Genomic DNA, 22,738 nt, shown 5'->3' with positions numbered 1-22,738 from the left:
GTTATTTTAAGTTTAATTTAGATGATTAGTTAGGGCTGTAATGACAATTTAAATACTTTTCACGTTAGATATAAAACCTTCAGATATGAAGTATTCCTATGCCCTTGAACTGATAAATTATTCGTGTTTACAAGTAGCCGAATTTTAATTCAAAGGGCAAAGTTTTGAGTAAGATGTTCCCATTCCCTTTCAGCAACTGGAGCTATTTAGCATATCAAAGACAGTTGTTCAGGTCGCATTTCCGAAACATTCTGAAGGCATTAGAAGGTGAGGACCGAAGGGCAGTCTGCATTTCAAATAGATGCAATATCTGCGGGAATTGCCAATAAGTCTAATTTACTTTCATGAAAATATATGATCAAGGCTTTTGATTGATTGATTTAACTTATTTCCATAATTAACATACAATGTAACAACAATTAATTTTAAAATGTTCTAGGAATTCACCCCAGCCCTTTTTTGAGGAAAAGGATTTATCAGTCTAAAAGTAGACTAAAAATCTTTGATGAAAACTCTCAAATTTTATCATGGGACATTTCCAAATAAAAAAGTCAGTATAACACCTTTAAAATAATGACAATCGATTATGAAGCTGGATAGTTATGAAGTTTCCATTAAACCTTTCCAAAGTTGTTAAAAAACTTTTTCAGTTTATGATTAATGATCTGAAAGTTACTGTTTCTAGTCTATTTATCTCATAATAAGTAGCACAACTATTATTTACCTGTTTGAGGATTGACTTAATTTGATAGAGGCTAAAAAATATATGACCTGTAAAAATATATCGTTTGGTATTGTTAAACCTTTTACAACCATTTTATTTTGAATCCATCAAAACTAGCACAACTGATTACTCCTACTTTAAAACAAATTCGTTAACCGATCCCTCGAAAAACTAAACTGTGTTCCTATATAACCCTATTTCGTACCTCTCAACTCATGATTATGTTTGATATATGTTTTGTTGTGTGCTAATCTAAAGTTTCCATATGACAATTTATAATGTCACTTCTGTAAAAATACAAATTTTTAGGAACATTATAAAATAATTTAAGGTCATTCAGTTTAATAAACAATGCTTACTATGGGATTAAAACATAAAATTGTCTCACTTAGTTTTTTATGTGCCAACTATTGCTATGCATTGGATACTGTAATAAATGAGTTAGCGATTGATATTTGGAAGTTTACTGTCTTGAAACTTCCCTGTACACAACATATTTTTCAAGCTCGCTTTGCAGATTCACCATGAATATCAGTAGAACTTATTCGAGAGCAGGCCCCACACAACTGGCGGTGGAAGAAATCGTTTGTGTTCACTGAAAAACAGAGTTTAATTTAAGTGCAAATTTTTAACTTTTAGTCTTGAGCCATTACATAGTTTAGGAGGGATGGCATTTCGTAGCAACATTATTAGAGATCCATCAACATTATCCCACCATAATTGGCATTCAGCTACGTACAGTATGTGTTGGAGTGTCCTGTCCAAAGCCTCAAATCCTCTCTTATGGGCCAACGTTCCAGACTATCGTTCTAGATGAACTTTTGGGCGGAGTTGGATTTTTCTAGATTGTTTCAAATTTGAATCTGTACATCAAGAGGCAACTTAAAAGCCAGATTTGCAGTTTTCCACCATGTCTAATCGCGGCTCCAGATGATACAACCGCGACTGCTATGAACTTTTCTTACCTTAGGCTTCCGAGCAATAAATTAACTAAATATAACAATATTCCCTTAAAGTAATTGCGGGAATGAATAAGTTTTCCAGGGTAAAGTATACTCTTATATTTACGCCCAAATAAACTTTTACCATTAGGTAACAGGAACCAACTTCAGGTGAAATCACTTGCTTCCATAAATTGTGTGTTTTTCTTCGGTTATCGAGGGAAGATAATTTCAACCATCTCAAAAAACAAATGCCAAATTGTTTCACGTATTCAAGTTTAAAGAAGACTTTTCAATAAAATAAGAGATAATCCTTTCAATGACCATTGATATTAAAATTATCACGCTTAAAAGATGTTGTGAGGAATGGTCAGTTCAATCATAAAATTGCATATAAACACATTTTAAAATATTCAACATACCCACAGGTTACATTTTTCCAAAACCCTGTCATAGCACACAGCAAAAGCCTATAAAGAATATTTTTGCCTAGTTTCATGGTCTAAGGCCTCACCGTTTTTAAGACAATGTGAGTGAAATATATTTAACTTATACATAGGTATTGAATGTTTTTAAGACTGCTCAAATGTTCTATACGGTTTACGGAACATTGGGAAATGATATCATGGTGCTTTAGTTAGGGGGTATTCAACGAATACATTTTGGAAGTACATCAGCAGAAGTAGAAATTGATCATTGTTTTGAATTCAAGTGATCCATTATACAATTTTTACATTTAGAGTAGTATAAGCTAGCATTAACTATTTTTTAACTACCTTTTTACTTACTTATTTTTATTTGATTTAAAAATGCTAAGCAGAACCTTTTTCTTGTTCCAGATTCTACGTTTGATTCTTTTTATTTTATAAGTTATGAAATACCAATACATAATTTCTTTATTCTCTTAGGGTCCTCCAGGCTCTTCGGGTCCCCCAGGACCTGCTGGCGAGAGGGGTCAAAGAGGAGAAACAGGACCTCAAGGAGTCGAGGGTCCGATTGTACGTATCTTATTTTTATTTTTTTTATTTTAAATGTTCTTAAAAAATTGAGTTATTAAAGCGGTAGGTATTAAAATTGTACGAATAAGAAAGATAAAAATAGACTACCATACTAAAATATTTTGAAATTTTTTTAGCTCAATTAAGTGGTTAATTTAATATTAGTTTTAATTTTTATCGAAACTTTTTAACTGAGATTAATTAATTTAGTATAAATTACTATTTTATTTCTAATTGCCATATTTAATAATCAAACTTCTTTTTAAGGCACTCAAGCAATGCTATTTTTTTAAGAAAATTTCACATTTTAATGAAATTTACCTCAACTACGGAGAAAAAATTACTGTTTTAGCTTTCTATTTTGTCAGAAAGACACTTTTTTATTGGTTCTCTCATTAAAAGAGGTTAACGATACAGTCGGCTTAGTTGTAAAACGCAAAGATGACTTACTACCTCTAAAGTCAATTGATTGTTTTCCTTCAAACAGGGACAAAGAGGGAAGCCAGGACCTCCGGGACCGGAAGGGGCCAGGGGTGAGAGAGGGGAGGTTGGTGCCAAAGGAGTTAAGGGCCATAGAGGCCTGAATGGACTTCAGGGACTGCCCGGTCTGCAGGTAAGAGACGCTTTTAATTACTTACCGTCTATAATAACGTTTCAGCATCCTCAGAGGTGACCTCTACACACTCGAGCCTTTATTAGCTCATTTGCTTCTTTTATTAACATACGACTGAACTGTGTTACAAAAACAGTGTATATTTTACAAAAAAGGAATATGTGCTAGAAACAGCAAGTATACAATTTAGGTGAAAATTCCTTAACTAACAAGAACGTATTAAATTATCGTTGCTCATTCGATAATATCCACGGCTATGAAACAAGTTTCCAGGACTGGAAATCAAGTTCAAAATTTCAAAACGTTTTCAATGAAACATCTGCAGTCTCCGCAGAATGGAACATCATTGAAAAGTATTATATCAATCAGAATGTGTGGAATACAAGATTTGGCTGCCAACAGTATTGAAATCGACAGCCTTAGCAAAATAATAGTACCAATGATTGAAGTGAAGCACTGAAAATAAGTGTATATGCTCATAATGTACATTAAAAAAATTATACTAATTGAAGACAGCGATCCAATACCCTGGCAAAATAAGATGAAAGTTAAACTTTTAATAAACGAATACACTGTTTCAATTTGTAATAGTATGTTTCGAAACTTTTGTACAAATATTTAAATCACCTTTAAATAAAAGTCTCATAAAGTATATTTTAAAACACGGGTGCACAAATAATATAAATGAATGTGTCATTTTAATTATTAAAATACATGTGCTTAGTAATACCACGTATACTAAAGATAAAACAATGAAAAATATAATAAGAATTTTATAAACTTTACCAAATGTTTTTGTTATTTTTTACAACAGCAATTTATTTGGTGATTTTCCCACTAGCCGTGGAAAATACTGAATTTAACCATACAAAAACAGCATATAATTTTGAAATTTTGACATGTATGAAATAAAAAAATGAACAGTCAGCAAAAGTTGGAAAGAACTAGGTATTAAATAGGCCATGTTATTTTATAGTTGACCCATGACAAACAGAGAATAGCAGGATAACTTCAAAAGTTATTTATGCATCAAGCTACTTCACCAATGTTTAATGTGATTTAACATTTTTGTTGGAAATTTTGCTTGCAATTCTAAATTTTAATTTCTTACTTTTCAATATTCCTATCTATAGTCAATATCATTAAAAAAATGGTGTGGGTTATGAGGTATTCTGCATATAAAACATATTATAGAGCTACAATTTTCCAAAGTATGCCTTTTCTCTTTTTCCGTAATAGTATTATTAATTTGTTATTTATATAGGTAAAATGATATTAGTTTATTGGGATGCTTACATCAATTAGAATGTTGGAAGCAGTGCAATGTAGCGGGTACGGCGGTTATCGCACCGGATAAAGCTACATTGAGCGTGGCTGCTGCTTGGATGAGTAACTATTAAAGCAATCCTGTCCTTGCAAGCAGTCCGCCTGCCCGGCTATTGGTGTTGGTTAGGAAGTCACCTTTAAGCCGTTGGTCCCCAGGTTAAGTGTTAGAAAATGCTTATTAGCCCTAAGCTTCACCTGGTTAAATAATACGTTCTTTGAATAAAACCTTTTTTCATGTTTGCTGATTCCAGATATGTCCTCCTTCTGAAGAAATATAGAGCCATTGTTGGAATATAAGTATTCATGGTTCCGAAAAGATATTTTTATCGAAAAAAGCATCAACGTTAATGTAGAAATATCGCCGAAGTCCATCTAACTCTATAATAAGCCATTTATTCTACTATAAGATGTTGAACTGTAGCAAAATTGTGGGTTCATGGTTACTCATAAAAATAATCCAACTTAAGTCCCAAATCTCTTTACTGGCCTGTTTACAGTAGCATCAAAAGAAAGCACGAATATATGGTGCAGAATATGTTCTGATATACTACACGCGAATGAAGTTTTGTATCAAATTGGACGTTTCTAATTGAATTGAAGCAATTGCGGCTGTACAAAGGAAACTCCTTTCGATGGTGGGCAGAAAGTTTACGGGGCTGGCTGGAGCCGATGTCCATAACGGAACTCTGACTTACTGCTGTTCGTACTCTGGTACACTTGCTCTTTTATACAGTTTTGCATGATCATGATTTATCAGTAGCAAACGGTTCAGAGTATGCCTTTAAATTGTCATTATTTCGAGACGTTTCTGATTTATCCTATTACATCTTTACACTTTGAACGAATTATATTCTTCGACAAGGAATTAGAAACGTTCATACGAGACGAGAATTTTTTATTCTATACTCAAGACTTCATTGTTTTCAAGTGGCCAACAAATCGGCTACAGGGATGTTTTCTGTATATAACTCTTTAAGAACCTTTCTAAGGAGTGTGAAAATGAGTGGAAACTTTAACTCATTAATACTCTGGACTTGAATGTTTTAAACCTTGACTGTGGAAACCGTATTCAGCTAATTATTAACCCGGCTGTCCAAACATGTTTCGTTACGCACTGAAGGCGTTAAACTTTGTCTGGGGTATGAAAGGTTGAGGTGATCTTCGAGTCACTTAATTAGGAATTTATTTATTAGTTTATATTTAGCATATAAAGTTGGTTTGTGGTATAAACGAGATACACTGTTAATCGAGTAAGTGTCTTCAAAGCAGCGAGAGACAAACAATATGGCATGCTCGTATTAATATGCGTAGTATTTATAACTTATTTTCATATTCGATTAATAATTATTGAACGCAGGGACCTCCTGGAGACAAAGGAATGACAGGACCTCCTGGATTGCCTGGCAAGGATGGAGAACCCGGTGTTAGGGGTGAGCAAATTTTAATAATCTATTTTAACATATTAATCTGTAAAACACGTCACATTCTTTCCCTAAATGGATGTTTAAAACGTAAAGATGCAATCACTAATGAATAAGTTATTATATGTATCCGATGAAATTGAATAATTGAAGCAGTTGTAATAGAAGGAGTTATCAGTATAAAATTATGATGTGCTTTCTTTTGATAGAGATATTTGAGCAGACGAACCCGACCGAGATATTCTCACGTACATTATAATTGAGCGTGTTATTCCCTTTCCCTCTGACCTAATATTTCCACGGTGATTAGAATTCAGAGTCATATTCCCTCTCCCTAGTAACCGTGATATTCCAACAGTGATTACAATTCAGCGTGATATACCCCTCTACTTTGAACCGTGATAATCTCACGGCAATTAGAATTCAGTGTGCCGTTCTCTTTCCCTTGTACCGCGACATTCCCACAACGATTATAATTCAGAATGCTATACTCCTCTCCCTTGAACCGTGATATTTCCAAAGCGATAAGAATTGAGAATGCTATACTCCTCTCCCTTGAACCGTGATATTTCCAAAGCGATAAGAATTGAGAATGCTATACCCCTCTCCCTTGAACCGTGATACTCCCACGGCAATTATAATTCAGATTGATGTTCCATCTCCCCAATACCGTGATATTTCCACGGCGATTAGAATTCCTCGTGCCGTTCTCTTTCCCTTGCACCGTGACATTCCCACAACGATTATAATTCAGAATGCTATACTCCTCTCCCTTGAACCGTGATATTTCCACGTCGAATGCTATACAGCCGCTCCGAAGTGATATCTCTCTGTATCGGCGATTAGATTCTCCACACGTTCTTGTCGAGATCCTCCTTCTGCTATACTCCTCTCCCTTGAACCGTGATATTTCCAAAGCATACCGATATCAGAATACTATACTCCTCTCCCTTGAACCGTGATATTCCCACGGCAATTATAATTCAGATTGATGTTCCATCTCCCCAATACCGTGATATTTCCACGGCGATTAGAATTCTTCGTGCCGTTCTCTTTCCCTTGTACCGTGATATTCCCACAACGATTATAATTCAGAATACTATACTCCTCTCCCTTGAACCGTGATATTCCCACGGCAATTAGAATTCAGATTGATGTTCCATCTCCCTTGTACCGTGATATTTCCACGGCGATTAGAATTCAGAATACTATACTTTCTCCCTTGAACCGTGATATTCCCACAACGATTAGAATTCAGTACTATACTCCTCTCCCTTGTACCGTGACATTTCCACAGCGATTAGAATTCAGAATACTATACTCCTCTCCCTTGTACAGTGATATTCCCACGGTGATTAAAATTCAGCGTGCTATTTCCTCTACCTTGCACCGCGATATTACAACGCCGATTAGAATTCAGCGTGCTGCTCTCTATCTCCAACTCATCCTTTTGCCTAATATATTCTAACATTTAATAACTCTTGCAATGAATTGTTACTACTGTAGTATAAGTAATATACTTTGTAATGAATACAGAATTTCGCTGAAACAACATTTATTTTGATATTTTATTGATTCGACGCACCTAACACAATTATAATCACAATATTCAGTTCTAAATAAGAATCCAAAAAATAAAAACGAGTACTTTCAAAAATGGGGTATTAGAGTATTCTCCAGAAACTCATATGCCATTTTAATATTCCTTAAAACATCAGGTACTTGTTATAATTTATGAATATTTTCACGGTAATCCCTCTACGTATTGAAGGAGTTTACTAACTGTTTTTATTTGATCTAAGAGCATAAATTATTAATAAATATTTTCTAGAAAAATTAGCAAAAAACTTAAATTTGTTATATACACATTGGTTTTAGGTACTCCTGGAAGAGACGGAAATCCTGGACCTCCGGGTGTATCGGGACCGCATGGACTTAGGGGACCACAAGGAGAGCCGGGCAAGGATGGGACCCCCGGTATCCCTGGACCACCAGGACCACCAGGACCGGCTGGGGAACCACTGGGGTACGACGCCGCGGCTCTGGCAGCCCTTCTGGAACAGGGGACAAACAAAGTATGCTAAATTAACAGATTAACCGACTAATAAATGAGAATTAATAGAATTTACTAAAAAACGAATCAAGAGAACATAAAGTTGTAGTTACAAACAATTAATACTGTATGCCGTTAAAAATCTAAGTATAATGAAGTATAAGTTTATGTTGTGTCTAATTTAAACCCACTCGAAAGAAGATTCCAACTCAAGATCAAAAATATTATCTGCCTAGTTTTTCACCAATTTTACACATACATACAATATGCATCCTTTATATTCCTAACTATTTTTGTATGGTGCCAACCACCGTTGTCAAATAAAATCCTCCATCAGAGTAATTGTTACGTTTAAAGAGTAAATATTTAATTCACTGTATTAGGTACCGTATTTTTTGTTTACTTTATGGTATTCTAAACTAACTGTGATTCATATTGTCCATAGAATACGAGATCGGAAATACAATAAATTATAACTGTAAAGATATATTTATCGAAAAATGATTATATTGCAAAAAAAAAATAACTACCGTGTAGAGGGTCTTGTGGCAAAAAAAAATGTTCTGTCTAATTCTGAAATAGTTCTTTGGATCTTGTATTTCCTGATTATATATCTTGAAGCATATATTATATATGTATAATATATGCAAATAAAACTAAATTCGTTGTACACTTTATTGAAATTACTTTGGACACAATAAATAGTGAAAGTTAAGTGCAAATCGCCTGTATAAATCCTCGATTTTGAAGAATATACACATACTCAATTTCAAGTTTGTGTCTTTTTGAATTAAAGATACACTTCACTATATGTACAACTGATCTGCCAAAACATTGCAGAACACAATGCATTGTATTGGATAGGATATCTACTGTACACAAATAAGGCTATCCCATGTTCAAAAACTTCTACACGTGTTAAATTTTCTAATATTCTATAACCAACTAGAGTAGAATTAGTTTTTGGAATCAAATTCTATGCTGGCCACTAATTCTAATAATAATGTTGGCTAAAACCAATTCCAAGTCCAGCCAGTGGCTACAGCAGAGTAATGTGAGGGACTAAAAACCATTAAAGTCATGGACATATTTGATTCTATAGAAATTTGTGTTTAGTTGTGGTATATGGTATATGGAATCTTTATATCTATTGAAATCTTTCCCTTTTATCAATTTTGATAAAATATTCTGCTTTCTAGTTTGGTAACAGCTGAAACATTTTTTTGAACACTGAAGAATTTGTGGACTTTGTGTCTCACAGTATCACAGTAGGATTACTTGCAATCTGTGATAACCTCTGTCTCTCACCTGTGATGCAGGGTCCGGATCCACTCAGCGGGGATGAACCACCGAGACTGTTTGGCAATGATGTCACAGAAGAAGAGCGACGTGCCCTCTTACAGAAGGCTTATCAGCAACTGAAAGCAAGTTTTGAGAGATTCAAGAAACCGGATGGATCTAAGAGTGCCCCAGCAAAGACTTGCAGAGACCTTTCAGTAGCCTATCCCACCTTGGCCAATGGTCGGTAAATTTTACCTTTGTGTATTATTTAAAGATATTCTTGTAGTGTTTCTTGGTTATAAAATTGGGCAACTATTACTCAAGATAAAAGCCCTATGTTGTAAGTCCCTACAGACGATAAATGATCAGAAGAGATAAGGGAATTACGGACATTTACGATCGCTAAGAAGAAACACGACATTTCAAGGACTGAAATCTGCTCTTTTGTTCACTTTCCAAATTTTAAAATTGCGGTAAAGCAGATAAGACTAACTTTCAACTAGATGCCAAATGATGCGTCACTTGCTTTCTTCTGAGAAGTCAAGAAAATCCGTTATTCCTATAACATTGTTTCACGCAACACGGTATGTTTCGATCACTTGTGATGGCTCTTAATATGAATGAACTGATTAAGATAATTGAATATCGCCAGTACAAAATATCATGCTCTCGATTTTAAAAATAATGACTACTCTATCTCAAATTCCATATTGGACAACAGTAAAAAAGTCTTCCAAGTATCTCCAATACAAAATTGTAATTCTAGATTGTCTTAGTCAAACGATGTTATCCATATAGACTTCTCAAAACAAACATTCCTCTGATTCAGTTTCCAATGGTCCATTTCAAAATTTCAAATTTGAGGAAGTTAGAGAAAAACATTCTATATTTTTTAGTGAGTTTCGCGTTAAATAAAGTTGAAGCAGGATATCTCCGTCGACATTTACATCCATCATTCGACCCGAAATGTTCTTTAGCTCCTTTAATCAAAGTTTTTTGTTTCATATATCTGATTCAAAATTTAGCTGGCAACATTTCAAAACACATTCAAAAGGGTCCTCTTGAGATTGTGTTTCAGTAAAAAGAAAATCACTAAACATTTTTTATAATTATAAACAATATTGATTTAAAAAAATAATAATTTCCGGTACCAAGGCAATAAGTAGTTCTTTACTGATTGACTAGTAAAACAAGCACTATTTCCCCGATTGAACACTAAGATGCATTATGTTAAACCATCTTCTAAGGAATAATCCATAGTTTTTCATACCTAGTACAAAAACATATTTTATATTTATAGCTAAAACATATATGGAATCTGCTACACCAATCAGTTCCAAATAAAGTCTGAATTGATATAATCCGTTTACTAAGGAGTGTATCATGCAACGTCTCGAATTAAAGACCAGAAGAATGTATTTTGGGTACCTCGTGGAAGAACCTAGTTACACCTAAATACTGACTGTTAGTTGTTAAGCTGATTAAGTCCAAATACAATAGGGCTCAATGTAAATGAAGCGGTGGACAGGATTTCAGAGGATAGTCTACATGGCAATCACTAGAGTTTTCTCAATTACTCCAGGTGTTGCCTTACAATGCTGTCTTAACTTTCTGGACAACCTCCGGAGGAAAGCGAAGGAAACAGGTTGTCCTCTCTCACTGTAAGGAGACGATGTTCTTGCACATGATACCTGATTAAATTTTTCCTTTGAAAAACTCTTAAGGTAAGTGGTGACTCTGAGGAAGGTTGATATGAGAGAAGTTACACTTAACCATCAGGTGTAACTTATTTGGTGATTGTAAGAAGAAATGTGGCATGAACACTGGAACTGCTGGATGAGACCATTGAGATAACTTATGATTCAAACGTTTAATTGATCTATATTTGTCTTACCAGAGGTCTTCATCATTATTCAATGTGCTTTTGCGAATCTTCGTCCACTCTATAAGAGCAATATAATAAATATGTGTAATAATAGCCATGCAGTAATGAGGTGTTGGACTCTTGTGTGTTCAGCTGTAACCTTATTTGGACTGTTCTAGGTGGCTTCCTTTTTCTCGACAGGATCAACAAAGTTTGTTGGGTTTCAGGCCATGAGGAGATTTTGGGATGTTACAGTGCTGATGCTTTGACAACCATGGAGCAGTCCAAATTATCTAATTGTCTGTAACATAGTGGTTTTTCAGCGATATTACAGCATTACTTCAATATACTTTTATCATTTTTTAGCGTTAAATTAACTTCAGTTGTTCACATCTCCATTTCTTACCAGGTGAGTATTGGCTGGATCCTAATGAAGGAGACATCAAGGACGCCATTCTGGTATATTGCGACATGGAGAACAAACTAACCTGTCTCCTGCCGCAACCTGCCGCTAGTCCTCAGATTTCCCATGTCGGTAGAGAGCAAGAGCTGTGGCTATCTGAGATCAAACCTGGATTTAAGGTTAGTTCCTATGAAGGATTATGCAAAAGTGTGGAACTATTTTAAACAGCTTTTACCAGTAAAACTAAACTCAGCATTTCTTAATAAGGCACGAAAATTTACTTTGTGGTGCCCTTTGTCATTTTAGATTGAACGGTAAAAGAAATATTATGTACAAAGTGACGAAACTATTTTTGTGATAGTTGTTGCATAGTTTATAGGGTATTCATAAATATAAACATGCCATAGTTTGATGTAGTTTAGAGCGGCTAGAGAGTACATGAAAAACGTGCCTCTCCGTCCGACACCCTGGTCGCGTTAAATTTAAATTTTTGTGTCTTAACTCTTTTGTGTATTAGTAAAATTAAATTAAATGTTTTAATCAAAATTTATTATAGTAATAATTATACATTTCTAAGAAAATATTTAAATTGATATATGGTTTTATTTGAAATATTGATACAGATCTATACAACTTTAAGGTGCGTTTTCCTCTATAAATAATATTAAATTTTAGTTTTTGACCGATAACCATTATTAATTACAAAACTAATGAAAAGTTATGAAAAATAATTTTATATATATAACTAAATCTTCAAATATAATAAATTCTATTCTATTGTACCTAAAAATATTAAATTTTTATTAAAAACTAGAAATAAGCAATTTTTTGTAAAGGAAGTGAGCATTTACAACAAATACATTAGGGCATAATGTATTAATATTATTAGGTTATAAATTCTAAATCACGTGATTGGTTTATAGATGTGAGCGGTGTAAACCTATTATAGTACTTGAAACGAAGTATTAAAACTATATTAGAAAGGAAGTATTACTACTAATAATAAACAGGTTTATGTTCCGGGGATATTTTATATGACCTTCCCTTAATCATTCAGCAACGTTCTTGAAATTAATAATGAATATGTTTTCTTGTGTTCTTTTATGATATTCCTATCTTACCCTCATAGTTATAGCTTTATTTGATTACTTCATTCGTAATCTTCACGATATAAACAACATTTATTTTTAACTGTTACAAAAATCAAACGGATTGCTCTACCGAACTATATGTTTGGAGAGTGTTATCGTTATGAACTGAAATTCTATGTTTGTAATGTAGTTGACATGCATCGCATACTTACTTCCATACAAATCAACTGATCCAACACATTGATTAAGAGGATTACTTTTGTTTTGTCTAATACTTTCTCAATTACGTTAGACAATTTAAAGTAAATAGAAGCTTGGTTACGCATTTCTTATAACCATATATACATACTTAGACCATTATTAAAATTCTAGTGCTATAATATCAATTAAAGAACAATACATAAGATCAGGAGTGTAGCCGGAAAAGTGTGCGTTCCAAAGTACAAGTGATGTAAAATTTTACGTCAACCATAAATGTAGACCACACATTTTTGATGTTTGTAAAATAAAAAGTAACGTGAAAAGACTGAATTTTATAAAATTGTTTGAGGAATGAGTGAAGGAGGAGCCAGTTCTGTATTTAAGATACATATTACTGACGGAAGTCATCTCATGTAACAAATTACGATTATCCTAATGGCCGTGTTGTATTGTATCCCAAGGATCCTATAACAAATATGACAAAATATTTCTTAATATTTAAGAATATATATTTTCTCAAGTCAAAAATAAGATAAGTTTCCTTCAGGAGTCCAAATATTTGCTATTATCGTAGCGAACACAAACAATAAGTCTCATGTGGTCGTTTATAGAAAATGTAAATAACGTTTTGGTAATATTTAGATATATTTTATTTGTTTGCGACACAACATCATAAGTTTTCGGAAAATGGATACTTTAAGTTAACCATATAGTCCATCAGTCTAAAGGACTGCCAAACAATGTCTTAGCCAATGACATAGGAAGGGAAGAATAAGAATGCAGAAGACAAATATATTCCATTTATATGTATATACAGTGTGACATGAACTGATTTGTATGGAAGTTGGCAAACAATGTATCTCAATTACATTGAAAGGAACTATCCTGACGTCTGGTTTGAATGAGCAGAAACTTACTGCATAGAATTTAACTTTAGAAAATGTTACTATATACAAAAAATGAGAGGATCAAAAACGAATGGGTATAACTTAACCTTAAAGTATAACATATTATATTCTATTCATTCAAAATGATATAGAGAATTCATAAAATAATATACAATATGTATATATTAAAGTGCATAAACTCATTTCAAAAAAAGGGTATACAGAAAAACTCAATTTTTGTATTAACATATTTTGTTTTAGTTTTGGGATAATAATCAATTAATAATTATGTCTAAAAATATACAGAAAATTATACAAAGAAATCAAATCATATAATCCAATACTTGAGGATCATTACGTTTGTTTATTTTATATGAGTTTAAAATATATTGTTATTGTATACAACAAAAATAAGAATACTATATACTAAATTAATAACCTATATAGTTTATATTAGTATTAGAATAAAAAAAGATTATAGCTACATGTGGTACTATAATAGTATTCGAAATATATCAAAATAAACTTTATATTTGAAATGTATAATTAATAATAATGTATACACTGATAGTTTATTGCAAAAATTAATTCAATTATAATAATTCATGCCCAAAGACACAAACATTTTGATAAACCGGCGGGCGCGCGGCCGGACAGAGTATACGGGGTTTCGTTCGGCTACGTGTTTTTCATTTACTCTCGCTTTTAATACTCATAACTACATAAAACTATGGACGTGTTTACATTTATTGAAAACGTATAAATTGTGATAAAACCATTATGCAAAGAGTTTTGTCATGTTGTCCATGGTAAAAAAGTTACAGTGAAAAGAACGAAAAATGGGTCTTAAAAAAACGCAAAAATTCTTATTTAGTGAACTATAGATTTTATGAAAATAACTTATAGAACTATATTTATAGATAAAGTAACTAAAAATTAATGATCTAAGATCATACTTCTAAAATGCATATTAACAAAAATACTGTCTGTAATCCATAAGCTGGCAACCGATAACTTTAAGGGTGGGTGGGGGAGTTTATTAATGTATGAGTCAAATATATTGCGTGCGGTGTAAAAATTTAAAAAGAGATATTATGTGTAATGTTTTAGTTCTAAGCTGGCTAAGTTAAAATTCTTTATTTGTTATTACCGCTTAACAGCAGAGACTTTCTGATAACCAGCGTCGTTTGTTTACGGCCAGAGGCCGATCCCCTTTTGCCTTATTGCCCGTCTTCATGGGCTACTGGCCTGTGCGAGGATCTTATCAAACAGGATAAGGAAGAGAGTCGATACAGTACAAGATCGGTGTTACTGATAAAAAGTGCAACGGTCACAGACAGGATTTACACCTGCGCTATCTCTAATTCAGATCCAAAGTCCAACGTTTTAGACCGCTCGCCCATCGGTACTCCCTATATTGTTCATGTTTGACAATAACTGCAACTTAGTTCAAAAATGTGAACTGTTATCAGGTAAAAATAAAAAAAATGAATGAAGATATCTTGGTTTATTGTTACCATCCAATGATCTACATTCACCTAGACATGTGTATTAAATTTATTAACGAGTATACAAATATCACCAATTTAAGATAAACAATATCCCTAACTTTCTGTTGTTTACGAAAACTTTGCAACTTTTTATGATCTAAAACCAATCTCTTCTTTCGATGACTAATATAAAATTAATAATTTATTAACTAAATACTGCTAAAAGTACAAATTTGTGTTTGTATACGATTTGGCTTTAAAAATAAAATATTTCTGAACCATTGGTGTTAAACCTATCAAGGATCAACGCGAAATGTTATTACTTAGTTGTACATTGGCTGAGTGATTTTATAGTTCCCGAGAGTTGGTGGTTCGAAAGCCTCCTTTACGTCGTTGCCCTCAAAGACATCATAACCCTAATTTCGTCTTTAAAATCCTGCATTAACTATAAATAGGCCTACATTTACAGTTGACTTTCAACTCTTATTTAAAATGTAAAGTACCATTTAAAAAAACCCCAAAGTTGTTGGTTTATGATTATTGTATGATTTTAAAATTATATATATATATATATATATATATATATATATATATATATATATATATATTTCAAATTCAGTTGTTCTATTTGTTTGAAGGTTTTGTGTTTCAAGATGTGCATGTTCTGGTGCTGAGACCACGTTGGATTGTTGACTCTCCCACTCTCCTATTGGCTTTCTACTGTAGTCTTTGGATAGTAGAAGCACCAGTTTGTTGTTTTATTCCACGAATCCTTATCTATAGAATCACTGTCATAGAAACATCCAAAGTAAGCACATAATTGTAATGAGCAATTAAGGTGGTATGCAGCAAAATTAAATATTCGAAACACTAACTGTTTTAACCTCGATATGTACGAGAAATACACAATTAACGTATTTACCAGTCGAATACAATAAAGTTTTCACTAATTTAGATTGTAAAAAAACTGTTTAATTCGTAAAACCACTGCTACCGTTTCGTACTGAACTACAGTGTAGAAACAATCGTACAAAATAAGTCCTGAAGTATTATAACAATGGTTTTTAAATCTTACTATTTCTGTTATCTCAGATCAACTACAAGGCAGACAGCAACCAGATAGGGTTCCTGCAGTTGCTGTCCTCCAGTGCTTCCCAGAATTTGACGTACCACTGCCGTAACTCCGTGGGCTACTTTGATCTACAACACAAGACCTACCGGCGAGGGCTGAAGCTGCTGGGGTGGAATGATGCTGAGATCACCCCACGGGGGAACATCAAATTCCGCTATACCGTCACCGAGGACGAATGTCGAGTGAGTACTGGGGGTGGCAGGTATAAACTCAGTCAACTAATAAAAGTTATTCTTCGTTTAAAGTTGGTTATTGAAGATGCAAGGTTTGAAAGGATTATAGGATTTCGGACATTTGCCATCGTTATATGTTACAAACACAACGTATCGAGGATTGAAATCTATCCTCTTTGTCAGTTGGGAAGATAATTAGTAAATAAAAAAGACGGAAAAGAAAGTAAAAAAAGAAGAGAAAGAAAAGGGATCAAACATACCCGAAAATTGCTTGTCCAGACAGGAGAAGATGAATCCTGGTATTTGTTGTCTTTGCACAGGATGCAAGTCACTAGCATAAGTCACAAGGAGTCTAATAGTAATATCACACGTCACATCAACATAGGGGAAAGTGGGAAGCGTTGTATTACACAGTTTGTAACATATAACGATGGCCAATTTCCGAAATCCTAGTAAAATTAGAGGAACCTTTCGAAGTGGGTTGCTTCAGAGCCTCCTCTTCAGGATTTGTGAGTAGTATGGAACGGCTTGATAAATCCTTGTAAATAAACATTGTACCTTATAAAAATACATATTTTTATTTAAATCTAGGGCCTAAGTCAGAATATGCACATCATTGGCGGTTATTTATCTCATACGGTAGAAAGGCAGTGAGGAGACCTTCAGAATATTCAGGTGAATCATATATAAAGTTGTATATATCATATTAATGGTGTTCATAATACAAACAGCGACACTACAAAAATTAAATTCTAAAAGAACACGACAAAGTGGCCATTTAAAACCTTTAGTATTGTGTACTCTACAAAATAGGCCGCCTCCCTTTGTACATGAAGTTTGTTCCACAATGAAACCCAAAATAAATGTAGAACAAAGAGAGCAAAATAATACGAACTGCATAAGGACTTTTCTTAAAATTTGTAATTTATCGTAACAGAGACTCCCTTTAAAATGCATATCTGTAAATTTATATGTGTTTATCTTAAAACAGCCTTTCACAAAGGCTATAACCAGGTGTGTATATTTTATGTGTACAGATTCTATACACGATATGTCGACATGCTACGATCCCTTGGCTTGGATTTGTTTGGTAAAATTTTCAACGAGAGTGACACCAACAATTCATTCAGCTATCGACAATGCCATCTTCAATCTTCCCAATGCTGCAGTGTCCGTTGTTAGCACAACAATCTAGAACCACTATGGCCAAGAGGCTGTAACTACTGGAACACAAATCGAAGAGAGCCCAAAATAAATCAGTAAAAAAAACGATAAGAGGGTTGAAACCTCTTTGCTCTCCTCAAGTTGTCTCTTGCTGAGGAGCAATGGAACTTTTTTTTAATTTAGTCCAACAAGTTTTTATTTAAAATAATGCTGTCCTACAAAAATTACGAAAGCTTACCTAAAAAGGCAGTTAACAATTGTATTAAAAAGAAAATACTGGTTTCAAGAGAAAAACTGAAATTTCTCTTACAAATATGCAGTAAAATTTGTAATTAAAACTTGAAATGTAGTATTTTTGAAATTGTAAAACAACTTATCGAAAAGTAATCCAAGCTACTAAAGCTCATGACGTCTCAAAATATGTATTTCTTCCAAAAATGTTTCAAAAACAGCATTGGTCATGATCAAAAATAAAACAACACACCTAAACTAATAAAATTAAAAATTAGAGACGAACTGATGCGGGATGAAGCAGAGGTTGCCCAAGCGTTTTTCGCATCTGTTCCTTGCGTGAATGATCCTCGATCATCAGAGTCCCAAGTTATCAATTTGCGGAGGGTGCTCTATCGTAACCAGGTGCTTTGTTTCTCCTAATCTTGCACGATATGAATATTATTTCTTGCTTTAAAAAATTATTATCAAGAGACTGATCGCTACAATAAGGCAACGCAAATTCCATACTGGAACCCGTCATTTAATATTCCTCACCCATTTGTTCCATGGAATATTTCATACTTTATTTTAATTTTTTACTCTAAATATATTATTTGCCATCCACTATTGTTTTGCTTGATTTAAATTATGTTCTAAGCTAATAATATAGGATCTCTTATTTTGCTTTACAAAGAACCTAAAAATCTTTCACTTTTCTAAGTGACTATTTGTCTGTAGTAGAAGGAATCACCACTTGTAATTATATTTTCTAGTAAGATTTCAAATTCAGACTGTTGAAGAATATGGTGGCTCTTCTATTAATAACAATGTAAATGAATACTGTTAAAGCTTTAGGGTTTCAAATAAATATGCATTGCGTATTTGTACTTAGAGTAGACATGATTTATATCAACATCACAAAACATCTAAAAAAAGTAGTAACAAAAAGTGGCTCTACCTTGAGTGCGAGTAATTAAAAATAAGCACTAACTAATTAATTTATATACAAAAACATTATCAAAAATTATTAATAAGGATTTAGCACCCAGCAATAAAATATACTTACTATTCTTATAAAAATGTATTATGGAAACTTACTAATTATATGTAACTATTTTCATTACAAAAACACTATAATACTTAAAAAATCTCCATTTCCTATTGTATTTAATATATTAATACATATAGAATAAGAGGTAAAAGAGAATACATTGGTACTCGGAATACCAAATCTGTATTAGCATAACAACAGAGCCACTGGGAACGACTAGACCTCCTACTGTATGTGAGTACACATACAATGGTAATATATGTCATTGTTACTGGGAATACCAAATCTGCTTTAACGTAACAACAAAGTAATACATTGGAGAATACCACTCTTAATCTATGAGATATGGTAATATATGTCATTGTTACTCAGAATACAAATGAGCTTTAACATAACAATAAAGCCACTGACGACTAGACCTCCTACTGTCTGTGAGTACACATACAATGGTAATATATAAGGCAGTGTTACTCAGAATACTAAATGAGCTTTAACATAACAATAAAGCCACTGGGGACGACTAGACCTCCTACTGTCTGTGAGTACACATACAATGGTAATATATAAGGCAGTTGTTACTCAGAATACCAAATGAGCTTTAACATAACAATAAAGCCACTGGGGAACGACTAGACCTCCTACTGTCTGTGAGTACACATACAATGGTAATATATAAGGCAGTGTTACTCAGAATACCAAATGAGCTTTAACATAACAATAAAGCCACTGGGGAACGACTAGACCTCCTACTGTCTGTGAGTACACATACAATGGTAATATATAAGGCAGTTGTTACTCAGAATACCAAATGAGCTTTAACATAACAATAAGAGCCACTGGGGAACGACTAGACCTCCTACTGTCTGTGAGTACACACACAATGGTAATATATAAGGCAGTGTTACTCAGAATACCAAATGAGCTTTAACATAACAACAGAGCCACTGGGGACGACTAGACCTCCTACTGTCTGTGAGTACACATACAATGGTAATATATAAGGCAGTGTTACTCAGAATACCAAATGAGCTTTAACATAACAACAAAGCCACTGGGGACGACTAGACCTCCTACTGTCTGTGAGTACACATACAATGGTAATATATAAGGCAGTGTTACTCAGAATACCAAATGAGCTTTAACATAACAATAAAGCCACTGGGGACGACTAGACCTCCTACTGTCTGTGAGTACACATACAATGGTAATATATAAGGCAGTGTTACTCAGAATACTTATCTTATTACTAGTACATGAACTGGGGACGACTAGACCTCCTACTGTCTGTGAGTACACACACAATGGTAATATATAAGGCAGTGTTACTCAGAATACTAAATGAGCTTTAACATAACAATAAAGCCTCTGGGGACGACTAGACCTCCTACTGTCTGTGAGTACACACACAATGGTAATATATAAGGCAGTGTTACTCAGAATACTAAATGAGCTTTAACATAACAATAAGCCACTGGGGACGACTAGACCTCCTACTGTCTGTGAGTACACACACAATGGTAATATATAAGGCAGTGTTACTCAGAATACTAAATGAGCTTTAACATAACAATGAAGCCACTGGGACGACTAGACCTCCTACTGTCTGTGAGTACACACACAATGGTAATATATAAGGCAGTGTTACTCAGAATACTAAATGAGCTTTAACATAACAATGAAGCCACTGGGGACGACTAGACCTCCTACTGTCTGTGAGTACACACACAATGGTAATATATAAGGCAGTGTTACTCAGAATACCAAATGAGCTTTAACATAACAATAAAGCCACTGGGGACGACTAGACCTCCTACTGTCTGTGAGTACACATACAATGGTAATATATAAGGCAGTGTTACTCAGAATACCAAATGAGCTTTAACGTAACAATAAAGCCACTGGGGACGACTAGACCTCCTACTTTCTGTGAGTACACATACGCAATGGTAATATATAAGGCAGTGTTACTCAGAATACCAAAATGAGCTTTAACATAACAATAAAGCCACTGGGGACGACTAGACCTCCTACTGTCTGTGAGTACACATACAATGGTAATATATAAGGCAGTGTTACTCAGAATACCAAATGAGCTTTAACATAACAACAAAGCCACTGGGGACGACTAGACCTCCTACTGTCTGTGAGTACACACACAATGGTAATATATAAGGCAGTGTTACTCAGAATACTAAATGAGCTTTAACATAACAATAAAGCCACTAGGGGACGACTAGACCTCCTACTGTCTGTGAGTACACACACACAATGGTAATATATAAGGCAGTGTTACTCAGGAATACAAATGAGCTTTAACATAACAATGAAGCCACTGAGAAAAAAGCTAGAACTACAAATGGGACTGAATACACATACAGTACAATATTATAGAAGATAATGCATATTTTATAGTATTTTATTTTATTTCCTTCCAAGGGTCAAAGTCCACTTTATAACTATAAACATACTGCATGGTAGCGAATTACTAAATGATAATCGAAATATCAAATATCCATTGGAATAACAAAAAAATACTCAGTGATCGATTAGTCAGTTATAATTGGACCTATATTTGTGTAGTTACAGTATATTAATAAGTTTGAAAATCTTCTTGTACTAATAATCTCATCACTAATAATGTTATTACATGTATTTTACTATGTTTATTTTTAATTCTAATGAAAAATAAAATGAATCACACTTTTTATGTCTTAAAAAATGGTCATTTTGTAACACCCGTTACCACAGCATTGTCAAATGATGACCACTTTCTGTTGCGAAGGCCCGGAAGCCAGAATGGGGACGTACTACGATCAGCTACTCCACGGACAAGTCACTGAGGCTGCCCATCACCGACATCGCTCTCAGAGACATCGGCAAGTCCGACCAGAGCTTCTGGCTGGAGATAGGAATGGCCTGCTTCAAGTAGCCTCTGTACCCTCTGCACATTGGTTTACCACGTACAGATCGACGTAGTGTAGTCTGACACTTTTACCATTCGTTACTTATATTGAGAGACTGAACATATGTTACTTATTCTTCATTAGGGAGTTGAGTTTTACTTTATTGACCTTGTTCGTTTTTTAGTTGTACATTTAATATCCTTGAAAAATCAATAACATGTTTGATAATTTGATATGTAAGAAAATACACATCATCCGACAATGTAATAAAATGTAGATTTTACCTAATGCATCCGACAATTTAAAATTTATCTTTACAAAATGATTTGTTTGGCAATCATAGGTGCAACCAAATCATAAGACTGTGGCATAATGCAATTCTAACTTCAATAAATGTAATAAATTATATAAATAAAAATAGATCTCGAATGTTTTTTTAAGTCAGTAAGCTGTGTGGACTAAGATCTAGAACTATTTTAGACCATTGCCAATGTCACTGCCCCGTAAATCATACGCACTGCCATGAGAACTAATTTGTAAATATTTTTTTACATTGTTATTAATAAATGTATATTAATATATGTTTTTGTGGTTTTATTTCACGTATTTCCATACACGAGTGCTTTTGTAGATATTGAAATTACGATTATATGCCGATGGAATGAATATTTATGTTGTTATTTTCGACATGAGATTGAATATAGAAAGTAATATATACCTGTTGCTAATGGCGTAGTGTAGAGGGTACGGCGGTTATCGCGAAATAACCGGATGAAGCAACGTCGAGCGTGGTTGCTGCTTGGATGGGT

General features: G+C 33.7%; 1 protein-coding gene across 1 annotated transcript in view; it reads left to right on the top strand.

Moving 5' to 3' along the window:
* LOC124369970 (collagen alpha-1(I) chain-like) overlaps positions 1-22,510 on the top strand; it is a 110,276-nt gene extending 87,766 nt beyond the window's left edge. Inside the window, exons 27-34 of the mRNA XM_046828204.1 lie at positions 2,574-2,663; positions 3,151-3,276; positions 5,960-6,032; positions 7,902-8,098; positions 9,396-9,597; positions 11,631-11,803; positions 16,386-16,607; positions 21,809-22,510. Of these exons, the coding sequence (XP_046684160.1) occupies positions 2,574-2,663; positions 3,151-3,276; positions 5,960-6,032; positions 7,902-8,098; positions 9,396-9,597; positions 11,631-11,803; positions 16,386-16,607; positions 21,809-21,955 (1,230 nt within the window). The 3' untranslated portion in view covers positions 21,956-22,510. The remainder of the gene's footprint in view (positions 1-2,573; positions 2,664-3,150; positions 3,277-5,959; positions 6,033-7,901; positions 8,099-9,395; positions 9,598-11,630; positions 11,804-16,385; positions 16,608-21,808) is intronic.
* The last annotated feature ends 228 nt before the right edge of the window (positions 22,511-22,738 follow it).

Source organism: Homalodisca vitripennis, chromosome X, assembly GCF_021130785.1.
Source record: "Homalodisca vitripennis isolate AUS2020 chromosome X, UT_GWSS_2.1, whole genome shotgun sequence".
Taxonomy (NCBI): Eukaryota; Metazoa; Arthropoda; class Insecta; order Hemiptera; family Cicadellidae; genus Homalodisca; species Homalodisca vitripennis.
This window is presented reverse-complemented; position numbering and strand designations above follow the sequence as displayed.